The sequence below is a fragment of the Balaenoptera musculus genome, chromosome 4 (assembly GCF_009873245.2).
Source record: "Balaenoptera musculus isolate JJ_BM4_2016_0621 chromosome 4, mBalMus1.pri.v3, whole genome shotgun sequence".
NCBI classification, from domain to species: Eukaryota; Metazoa; Chordata; class Mammalia; order Artiodactyla; family Balaenopteridae; genus Balaenoptera; species Balaenoptera musculus.
In genome coordinates, this window is record NC_045788.1 from 24,117,071 (window position 1) to 24,129,531 (window position 12,461).

Here is a 12,461-nt window from a genome sequence, read left to right on the forward strand (position 1 = left end):
TCATATTGTCTGGAATACAAGTTCTGAATTGCTCTGGTGTGCAAGGCTTTCTGTACTGTGGCTGAGGTATTTCGAAGAGATGGGTCCAGCATTCCTATCTGGGAGAAGCCAGGAAATGTTGGCACTGTGGTACGGGCTCCATTCTCATGAGTTCTGTTAACTCCATGTGACACCCTACCCTAAACTAAGGATGGGGTTACCATCCCAGATTACTTACCACTGCCGGAGAGCTCTGCCCCACTGGTTTCTGAGGTGTATTTGTAGGCATGTGTAATTATTTGGTGGACAATACTGTTTATTGGCCTCTGTAGGGCAAAGCCTGACACCTTTGATCTCTTGTTTCTTGGTTAACAGCAGAGCTAGTCCTTGGAGACTGGGAACTGGGTTTTCCTCACCACCAGCATTAATGTAATTCACAGAAGGGAGGATATCTGGATTCTAATCGAGAAACCATTCTGCTTTCTTTTACATGAAAACCTCCAAAATAATACTGGGGGAGTCTTTTCTTTTTCTCTAGAATTTTAAGAAACAAAGGTTCGCGATTTATTTCAAATGCTGCATTAAAAATATTTGTTATTATTAAAAAAACATCAGCTTTAGGACAAGAAATTTGAATGCGCTTAGGATAAAACTTAACCAATGAAGAATTTGTTTCATATGTTAAGATCATGCTGAGTCCCTTTAAGCATGAAGTCATTGCTGTTTTAAAGTTTTTCTATCAAAGTGCAACTCATATTAATATTATCAATTTTTACCTTACATGAAACATTTTATCTGCATCTTATGGTGGTAGTTTGCAGCTGAATGGCAAATTTTATAGGGACTAAAAAAATGAATAAATAAACTCAAGTACATACCTGATAATTTAAGAGAAAAAAAATGTAGAAATTTAAAAAAACCAAAAAGGGAGGGCAATGTCAAATGTATAAATAAATCATAACCAAGTGAGGATGCCTGAGTTCATTCAATATTACATTTGTACACCTGCCCCTTGGGTTTCCCTTTATGTATCATCTTATTAAAGCCCCAATTTACTAATATTCTGGCGTTTTATGGAAAGAAGCTGACATGAAAGTTGGTCAATGAGACGTTGCTCTGTAAAGAAGCAAAGTCTTGCTAAATATAGTGTAAATGATGGACAACTATCATTTAAAAGCGATAATGAAATGAAGGATTTCTTTGATAGCATTATAAACCACAGTGGAAGTGGGGCATATGCTGGTATCACTGTAACATGGTCAAACCAAATTTATGTCGTGCTTGTGTGTGTGTCTGAACACACACTAACTTAATGATCCTATTCTTTTATGCTTATTGTATTGTGCTCTATTTCCTTCTCGTTGATCAATGCACAATGAATTTTTCTCTTCAAGTTAGCCCCTGCTTCCCTCCAGCATAGGTGCTAAAATTTTTAAACTTGAGGTTCAGGTGTGGGGCCCTGGGCAACCCCAGCCAAATCTGACAGTATTTAATATTAGCCCCATCTCTATGTGGGGTTATAAGTCTAAACCAGTGGTTCTCAAAATGTGGTCCTAGAGCCAGCAGCAACAACATTGCCTGGAGTGTGGTTAAAATGCAAATACTTAGGCCCTGAACCAAACCTACTTGATCAGAACCTCTGGGGCAGGGGCCCAGCAATCTGGGGGTTTAATGAGCCCTCCAGTTGGTTCCGATGTTCATGAAAGTTTGAGAGCCTTTGGTCTTAACTTGGTCTTGCTGCCCTGTATCCTGTCTGCCTGGGTTGACTTCCTAGATACACACATACCTATAAAGCTCAGTTATCCCCTCTGATTTCCTCATGACTGGGTCTCTGTCTCTCTGACTGGGTTTATGCCCTGATTTCAGATTAACACTCTAGCTCCCAGCTGGGATTTCCACCTGGCCTGCTGGACCAGAGCCCTGTCAGCTCATTTCCTTAAATATATCACGGTCCTGCTTTTACTCTTCTCCCCTCCTGGCTGGTGGACAAGTCTGGCATTGAATCAGTTGGGCCGTTTGGGGCCAATTTGCACTGGGGCATCTCCACGACCTGGCAACTCCATGCTGTGCCTCCCAGCAGGCCATAATAGCACTGGCCTAGGATGACCTCCAGGCCCCTCACCCGTGGACGTTATAGTTGACATTACTATCCTTCTTTATTAGTCCCTGTCCTATAACCTGATAAACATTCTAACTGCCTAAGGCCCCATTTTATATTACCCTGTCCCTACTGATCTGGATATCAAGAGACTGCATGAGCTATGACATCTGTCTGAAGTCAGTGGATACCTTTGGAAAACACTACAGTAGAGTTAGGTAAACATTTTAGGGTAAAACATGTTATTGATTTGGGGACAAATCCTTCAGGGTAAAGAAAGACAATAGTAGAAAATAAGTTATATTTGAATTACTTTAAGAAAATGTTGCCGGCACCACTTTATGTTCTGAATATTCTAATTTACCTGATAGAGCATTCAATACATTTATCTTGTGAGGATTGGTATCCTCTAACTTCTGCTTTCCAAGTCCTAATTTTTCCATGCATGGATCCACCTACTGAATTTATTTTCCCGAAACCTGAACACACCATTATCTTACTATCAGTTTACAGGAGACTCAACACTATAGCGTTTAATAAAATATTCGTGCTCATCCAGAGGAGCCTATAAGCAGCTACCACCGTGAAAGAAATTGAAGGTCACATTTATATGCCTAGAAAATAGTTCAACAAGTATTTCAAAACATTCTCCATTTCAACCTTTGGTCAAAGCCCTTTTATGTGTTAGCAATATTCACAATACTTGAAGAGGTCCTTTTTTCCTTGAATTCCGTTTAATGCATAACCACTTGGCCCAGTTTAGACATAAGCTTTCTTACCCTAAACTCATGAGTCCTGCTTCTGCTTCTATTTGTCAGATGGATAGAAATTTGTCAGTAAAGGCTTAACAAAAGGAATTTACATGTGTGGTTATATTCATTCAATTTTTCATGGAGCAATTATTTATTCCATTCTACTATGTGCCAAGCACTACATTGGTGCTGGAATACCAGAGTCCTTGCCTGAAAAAATATCTTCTTGGAAATCCCTTCCCAGTCAGATGGATCTTTTCTTGTCAGAGGTGGTGGGTATGGATTTGCCTCACAGAGAATGGGTGGGGACCAGGGAGGGGCTGCATGATCATCAAGATGTATGGCTTTGGAAAGTAAAATGTGATTTATGCAAAGCACTGTTACATTCTGGGATATGAAAATGAGGACCCAGATCAAAGAAACAAAGACAACAACATTTTACTTTTTCACAATTGGCACAAACTATTCATTTTTCATCATATCTTCTACTACCTGCACACTTTGGGTTAATACCAATCATCTTCCAAGCACTGCTTATTGGATGGCCCCTAACTGAAGCCTTGACCCGATTTTCCTTTAAGAAATTGTCTAATCTGTGTCTATAGCATCCCTCTGGCCAAACATATGGCTGAATAATCAAATGCATTTAAGCATTTCCTGTGTCTCTAATTCTATCCTAAGTGCTGTGACAAATTAAAAACTAAGCAAATTCATTTTCTCCTTGGTATTATAGCTTTTTCTGTATAAATTCTACTGTATCATAAGTATCTTGAGGACGAGACTCATGTCTTACTCATTTTTGTAAACTCCATAGATTATCACATTATACTCAGTAAATATGATTGAATGGAAAAATTCATAAAGAAATTCATTTCTAGGGACTGTAGACTATAAACATCATCCTGAGATTTCTAGAACTCTTGGAAAAGGCAATTCTGTTGGTGATAGGTCATACCGTTTCACCTTGTGAATGAAGGTCAACTTGACCCCAGGGAAAGTTAGTGTACAGACATGCCATTGTACTCTTGACCAGTCAGCAACATCAGAAACGGAACAGTGCAGCCATGCCTCATAATGATTTCCTTTGTTAAGCAGTGTCACTCACCTGATCTGAAGCCAGGTCAGCATGGGGGTTGTTCCTCCTCCGAATACCCAGACTGTGAAGAACACCAGGAGCAGAGTGGTGGTAAACATCATTTGCTTGGGCTGAGATCCTGTGTTCCGAATAGCTAAGGCAAAAGCTATCGCTCCTCGCAAACCTTACAGAGAAAAACCAAAGAAGGAAAAGAAACATCTGCACGAGTCTCATTCTCATTTCATTGAATTTATCTTTGCAGTTTACTGACAAACACAATTACATTTTAAAATTAAACTTTTAATTTTGAGATAACTGTAGACTCACATGCAGTTGTAAGAAATAATAGGGACTTCCTGTGTGCCCTTTCCTTCTCCCCAGTGGTAACGTCTCGTCTTGCAAAACTATCTAGTACAATATCACACCCAGGACTTTGACACTGATATAGTCAAGATTCAGTACAGTCCCAACACCAGAAAGATCCCTCATGTTGCCCTTTATAACCACACCTACTTCTCTCCCACAAACTCAACATCTGGCAGCCAGTAATCAATCCTCCATTTCTATAATTTTGCCGATTCAGGAATGTTATATAAATGGAATCGTGAAGTATGCAGCCTTTTGTAATTGGCTTTTTTTCACCCAGCGTAATTTTTGGATACTCATCCAGGTTGCCAAATGTATTGATAGTTTGTGCCTTTTTATTGTTGAGTAGTATTTCCATGGTATGGATATTCCACAGTTTGTTTAACCGTCAACTGTTAAAGGACATCTGGGTAGTTTCCAGTTTTTGGCTATTACAAATAAGGCTTTTGTGTGAGTGAACGTAAGTTTTCAGCTCTCTGAGATAAATGCCCAGGAGTGCAATCACTGAGTTATATGGTATTTGCATGTGTTTTTTTTTATTAATTGATTTTAATTAAAAATTTTATTGAAGTAACATTATTTAAATTTATATGTATAACATTGTATATACTATAACATTATGTTTCACGTGTACATTATATTTCTTTTTTTAAATTTAATTTTATTTAATATTTTTATATAGCATGTTTTTAAAAGAAATTACTACCAAACTTTTCCAGAATGGCTCTACCATTTTACAATCCCAGCAGCAATAGATAAGTCATCCAGTTTCTCCACCTTTACCAGCCTTTAGTGTTGTCATTATTTTAAATTTTAGCCATTTTGATAGCTTGTTGGGGTTATAATTTCCATTTTCCTAATGGTATTGTACATTTTTTAATGTGCTCATTTGTGATCCATCTACCTGCTTGGGTGAAATGGCTCTTTGTGTCTTTATCTCATTTTCTAATTAAATTGTTAGATGTTGGTTAAATTCTGAGAGTTCTTTATATATTCTAGATAATAGTCCTTTGTTGGATGTATAGTTTGCAAATATTTCCTCCCACTTTGTAGCTTTTTATTGATAAAGTCTAATCTGTTGATTTTTCCTTTTATAAATCATCTATTTGGAGCCAAGTCTAAGAACTCTTTACTTAGCTCTAGGTCCCGAAGATTTTCCCTTATATTTTAAAATTTTTTCTAAAAGTTATTTAGCTTTACATTTTACCTTTAAGTCCATGCTCATCTTGAGTTAATTTTGGTATAAGGGGAGAGTTTTAGGCTGAGGATCTTTTTTTTTTTTTGCCTATGGATGTTTAATTGCTCTACTGAATTGTTTTTGTACCTTTGTCAAAAACCAATTGGGTGTATTTGCGTGGCTCTATTCCTGGGTTCTCAATTCTGTTCCATTGATCTATGTGTCTATTCCTGTTCTGATGGTACACTGTCATGATTATTGTAGGTATATGGTAGGACTTAGTATTGGGTAGACCTCCTGCACTGTTGGTGGGAGTGTAAATTGATACAACCACTATGGAAAACTTTATGGAGGTTCCTTAAAAAACTAAAAATAGAACTAACATATGACCCAGCAATCCCACTACTGGGCATATACCCTGAGAAAACCATAATTCAGAAAGAGTCATGTACCACAATGTTCATTGCAGCACTATTTACAATAGCCAGGACATGGAAGCAACCTAAATGTCTATTGACAGATGAATGGCTAAAGAAGATGTGGCACATATATACAATGGAATATTACTCAGCCATAAAAAGAAATGAAACTGAGTTATTTGTAGTGAGGTGGATGGACCTAGAGTCTGTCATACAGAGTGAAGTAAGTCAGAAAGAGAAAAACAAATACCTTATGCTAATGCATACATATGGAATTTAAAAAAAGAAATGGTACTGATGAACCTAGTGGGAGGGCAGGAATAAAGACGTAGACATAGAGAATGGACTTGAGGACATGGGGCGGGTGGGGAAGGGGGAAGCTGGGGCAAAGTGAGAGGAGCATCGACATATATACACTACCAAATGTAAAATAGTTAGCTAGTGGGAAGCAGCAGCATAGCACAGGGAGATCAGCTTGGTGCTTTGCTACGACCTAGAGGGGTGGGATAGGGAGGGTGAGAGGGAGGCTCAAGAGGGAGGGGATATGGGGACATATGTATGCATATGGCTGATTCACTTTGTTGTACAACAGAAAATAACACAGTTGTGAAGCAAGTATACTCCAATAAAGATCTATTAAAAAAAAAATCGGGTAGAGTGATTCTTATTTTTCATTTTCAAAAGTGTTTTAAATATTCTAGATCTTTTGTCTTTCCATAAAATTTTAAAAGAATATTGTCTGTTTTTACAAAAAAAAATCTTTCTGGGCACAAATACTTTTAGAAAATCAAGTGTGTTAGACAACAAGGAAAACCAAGCTTATGGACCACTGAAAATTAATAAACGATTAAATGACATTTAAGAATTATTCCAGCCTGAGAACATACTTTTACAAAGTCTATAATCTAAACTGACCTATTAAAACCTGCTTTTTTGTCTATTTTTCTTCTTTAATAATAATATGTTAATTGAATTTTTATGAATCCATATTAAGTATATTTGCAAGAAGAGGTTAAAGAAGATTAAATGATAAAATTTCAAATCAAAGTGTGATGACATTATAAAAACAGATGTAGACTTTGAAGAAAAGTAAATAAAAGCACAAGTAGTAAAATAAAAAAGTTAAAATGGAAAATCTCTCTTGGGTAACACAAGACTTATAAGACATTTACAGGCTCTGTTATACCACGTAACAGGGGCAAGTAAACATTTATAATGATAGCAAGTATAAGTCAAAGGCAGTGATTTTTGTTACTTTTATAGGAAGGTTTAAGTCACATACATAAAATTTCAATGGTCCATTTTTTATAATATTTATTGTATTAATATCATCTAGGTTTCTAATTTTCTAAATATTCATACATTAAAAGACTTTTAGAAATTGGATACAGGGTAGGATGAGAAAAACTGTAACTACCTTAGTCTTTATCCTTGGCTTGGCAACTTAGAATATAATGCTCCTTTCTTATCTTTACACTGAGAATATACAAGAGACAAGTTGCATAACACAAGATCCAGAGTATTAGAATAGAGAGACTTAATATATTTTGCCTGAAACAAGGAAGCCTCAGAAAGAGAGAGGAACATGCACTCTGATTACAAAATTATCTTCAAGGAACAAAATGTAATGGAGGAAGAAAATTATTCTAAATCTCCATGTAGACAAGGAAATGGCCTGAAGATAAGAAAGATAACATTTGAAGTAGATATTAATAAAGAAAAGTTCTTATACATCAGAAATTCTGAACACTTAGATGGCTGTACTCAAGAAGAGTACACCAGAGACGTTCATGCACTTAGACCTAGCTGGGGACAAGAGAGTGGGGATATTAATAACCCTTATTACTGGAGAATATTTCAATAATGTTCGCTCCAGGAAATACATATGGTGTCATTAGGGAATGAGAACTGAAAGAAACAGTTTTCCAACAGCCTTCTATATCTGAGGAGAAAATTTATAGGTTAAGGTAAAGCTCCTAGCAGTGTTTAATCAGGACAAGATTGGAGACAGAAAGTGATCTTTTCTTTTTCTCTTTTCCTCAAGCTCACATTGCCAGAAGTGTCCATAAAGAAGCATTACTCCAGTTAAGTGGTGTGTATTAGAAATATTAAGTGATAAGACTCTAAGTATTTGTTTTCATTATATTGAATATCTGTGTGTGTGTGTGTGTGTGTGTGTGTATGTTTTTGGCTTTGTTTTTTCATTTTTTGTTTTGTTTTTACTTTGAATTTTGTGAGAAAGAAAAAAATAGAGACTGGAATAAAAGTTAAAACTTGCTATATCATGTTTATTGTAAAGTTCATGTTATTTATCAAGGGCAAGGAAGGACATAATCATTTATCTTCCTGAATATGTTTAATAATGTATTGCTATTATGTTAAACTAGCATAACTAGGCTCTTAAATCTAAATTATCTATACATGAGCAGTTCTGAGTTTAAAAATATACTCAAAAGATATATGTTATTCTGACTTCTAAAAAAATCTATATCCTATAAATAAAACTCTATATTTACAGGAGATGCAATGTAGAGATCTCTTTAAAAAAAAGAAGAAAGAAAAAAGCAGCCACTGCCTTGTACTTGTACTTGTGGAATATTAAGAAACATTGATATTTAGAACCAACTTCCAGATGGCTCGATAAGAGGAACCCTTCCCCATATAATGGTCACCTAAAAAACCACAGAAACAGTGTGCTTTTGGAGAAGAGAGTATCTGCCTGTAGCCCTGGCCACTTGTCGCAAATATAGCTCATGCCACATGTGAGATGGCCTAGTAGCATGGGGAGCATGGAACTGAGAAAGGTGAGGTCACTAAGTAGACAAAGCGAAGCTCATTTAGAACTCTAGATGAGAACAACTGCCTACATACCATTCATCCTTTATGATGCCAAAGTTATTGATCACACATTTGGCACCTAGACAATTGTCAAATCAATGGCCATTCATTGCTTCATTCAGCACATATGTGTCTTAGTCTGACATAACAAAATACCATAGTCTGGGTGGCTCCAGCAACAGAAAATATTTCTCACAGTGTGGAAGCTGGGATGTCTAAGATCAGGGCATCAGCATGGCCGGGTCTGGTGAGAGCTTTCTCTCTGGCTTGCAGAAGGCTACCTGCTTGCCATGCAAGAGCAAGCTCAGTGGTGTCTCTTCTTAATTCTATCATAGGGCGCCCCACCCTCATAACCTCATCTAAACCTAATTGTCTCCCAAAGGCTCCATCTCCAAATAACATCATATTGGAAGTTAGGGCTTCAACTTATGGATTTGAAGGGGACACATTATGTGAGGGGAGTCCATAGCAATATGTACTGATTATCTGTTATGTGGAGGCTCTGGGCACACTTATCCTATCTCCTTCACACCATGGATTTGGGAAACAGAGGACTTTAGGACTGAAATAAATTACTTAGGCTACCAGCAAAATACTAGAAATTAAAGATTAGTATTGACTTAGGAGTTTCTTTTAGCAAAACACTATTTTCCAAGAACACATGCCATTTTGCTTACAAACCAGGAAATTCAGAACTCATTGTCAAAACTTGTGTTTTATTTTGTTTTATGGGTACTTTGATTCTTTGGATTTACCTTTCTTTTTCTCTTTGCTTTGGCCAACTAATGGACATAATTTTACACTTTTGGGGGTTATAGACTATATCACCTCATTTTAGATGGGTTTACTGTTCAGAGACTTTGACATATTTCACATACTCAGTTGGAAAGTTAGCATCATCTTGGGGAATAAAAGAATTACCTGAAATTAAATGTGGTTTCATTTAAAATTGGCCTCTAAGGGATTCTTATGTTAATTATGTTGATGTTCTATTCATAACAATAGAAGACTATTGAACCAAGGAAAGCTTTCAGGCAAGGACCCCTGCTGCAGAAAAAGTGCAGCTTCCTGTTTATCTTTAAACAGCAAAAGTGAAACTTAATCTGTTATAAATTTGCAGATGTGTTCTGAACAGGGTGAAGGTCATATACAGCTACATTTAAATCACAAGAATACAAGTACCACCTAAGGTATTTTCATTGAAGGTGCAAAGCAAGAGTCTAAAACTAAACATTTATTGAGCACTCACTCTGTGCTACCTGTTACCCAAGGCACAGTGGGGAGATGCAATGGCGAGGAAGCTTGGGCTCCTCTATTCTAGGGCTCATGGTTCTACAAAAATGAGTCTCTTAACAGGTAAATTATGATCAAGTATATTAGAGGTATAAAGAGTATGCTTTGCATGTATAGTCTGATGAAGAAAAAGGTAAGATTGCTAAACTTCATGAGGGCCCAAATCATGGCCATTGTCAACAAATGTGCAATGTTTAAGGCACTGAAATCAATGGTGGGGTGAAAGAGGTCTTTGCACATGTGGTTTTCTATACTTGAATCATTTTTCTCCCATTCAAATTTTCTCTAGTTCTTTCTTCTATAACCCTCACCCAAATTTCACCTAATTCCAACTGATCTTCAGAGCTCAGCTGAGCCTCTGATTTCTCTAGGAAGCCTCCACTGAGGTCTGGGCCTGGGTTAGGCTGACATTCCCAGTACAAACTGTGCTTGGCCTATCAGGTGACTTATGACATTACACTTAATTGGCTGGCTCTTTGTTTATCCACACACGTAGAGCAATGCCAAGCACATAAAAGGTCAATGAACAGATGAATGTTCTGATTCTTCATGATTCTTGATTACAAATGGAAAAGTGATTGATACCTCTTAGTTCAATGGAATGATTGAGTAATTGTTTCTTCAAGTTTGGCTTCTGCCCTTTTATTATTTATTGAGACCCTTAAAGCCTCGTACTGAGAGTCAAGAGACCTGGGATCTGTTCTCAGGCCTGCCCGACAGGATGCGTGATCATTTGCCTCATCTGAATCTGTGCTGTCTCATCACTAAATGGAGGTTTTTAAGACTAGCTTGTGGCCTTTAGCCAGAAGTGCACATCAGAATCAACTGTGAAACTTAAAAATGTATGAGTTATTCATGCTAGTGTCCTAACTCTAGAGATTTGGATTCAGCAGAGAATGAGTTACCTGAAAGCTCAGGCTCCTCTCTCTTCCCTCTGTACCACCTTGGTCCAAGGCCCATCACCTCACACTCTGACTGTGCCCCTGACCAACACCCTGGTCTCTTGGCACAACAGCCTCCATCCTTTCTTCCTTCCAGACTATCGATGTCCCTCTGAACAGTTTCCTCAGAATCTAGCTTTATGAGGTGGTGATCTGACCCAGAAACCATAAGTGGCTTCCTACAGCCCATAGAAACACTTCAATCAGAATTTTGCCCCCCTTTCCGGGTCTACCTCCCCTTGTCCACTGAGAGCTTTGCATACCAACAAGGTGGTCTTCTTTCTCTCTGTAAACAATTGTTATCCTTGCCCCTATGCCATGATCCCACCGTTAAGCCTGTGTTTCACTTCTTTCCGCCTCTATTCCACCCCCATGAAGTTTTCCTGGAATACTCCAGTCCACATTGCTCTCTCTTTCTTGGAAATCCTATAAAACATATTGCTCATGCCACTCATATTAATAAATGATAGTCTGAGATGAATCAGTAGTTTAATATGATCTATTCTTTACTCTCAATTATTAATCTTTTAAAAGGTTGGAATTACAACTTCTTTACACAACTTAATATCTCTAATAGTATCCAAAACATGAAACTCAGTAAACGCTTTTGAATTGAATGATTACAGTGGCTTCAGACTCTCAAGATACGAGGTGGTGACGTTCATGTGTTCCTTCATTCATTCGGGCTCTAGGAGATAGCAGAAAACAAGAGATAGTTTCTGCCTTAAAGGGGTTTCCAGATTAGTTTAAAATAGAAAAAAAAAAGTAATATGTAAGTTGTTGTGAAGGAAACAAAAGTAGGATAAGAAGATAGAAGATATATTTATGTGAAGGGTTGGAGTGTTCAGGGTGGTTAGGAAAACCACTTTGGTTAGGTGACATTTGAGCATAGACTCTAATGAGGGAGAGGCCATGTGGGTGTCTGGAAGAAAAGCACTCCAGGCTTCTGGAACAGTAGGCGCAAAGGCCCTGAGGCAAGGATATGCCTGATATGTTCACAGAGCAGCAAAGGGGCTGGTGTGGCTAGAATGGAATCAATGGGGGGCGGGAGGGGTGGGGGTGAATGGAAGGAGATAATGCCAAAGAGGTAACCGAGCCAGATCATGCCGGGCTCTTGAACAGCAAGGCTTTTGAATTTTATTTTGAGATGGAAAACTTCAGGAAGGTTTTTGGCAGGGTAGTGCTAGGATCTATTCTATGATTAAAAGGATCACTCTGGCTCTGCTATGAAAAACAGATCTCCAGGCTGGAGGCAGGAGGTCAGTGAGAAGCCTGTTGCATAATCCAGGCAAGAAGCGGAAGTGCATCAGAACAGGATGGTAGCATGGTAAGTACTGGAATAATGTCAAAGGTTGACAATATTTGCTGATGGGTTGGATGAGGCGTAGGAGAAGAAGAGAGAACTCCAAGAACTTATGGCCTGAACAACTGGAAGAATTGGGGGAAACTGTGGGAAGAGCATATTGGGGTGTCTGGGGGAGATCAAGGGTTATATTCCAGCCATGTGAAATTTATGATCCCTG

The 12,461-nt window shown here is 37.9% G+C and overlaps 1 protein-coding gene across 3 annotated transcripts in view; it reads right to left on the reverse strand.

The window, feature by feature from the left end:
• Nucleotides 1-12,461, reverse strand: part of SLC9A9 (solute carrier family 9 member A9) — a 541,542-nt gene that overhangs the window by 186,768 nt on the left and 342,313 nt on the right. For all 3 annotated transcript variants that reach the window (XM_036851048.1, XM_036851049.1, XM_036851050.1), the window contains exon 12: nt 3,935-4,088. In XM_036851048.1, coding sequence (XP_036706943.1) covers nt 3,935-4,088 — 154 coding nt within the window. The remainder of the gene's footprint in view (nt 1-3,934; nt 4,089-12,461) is intronic.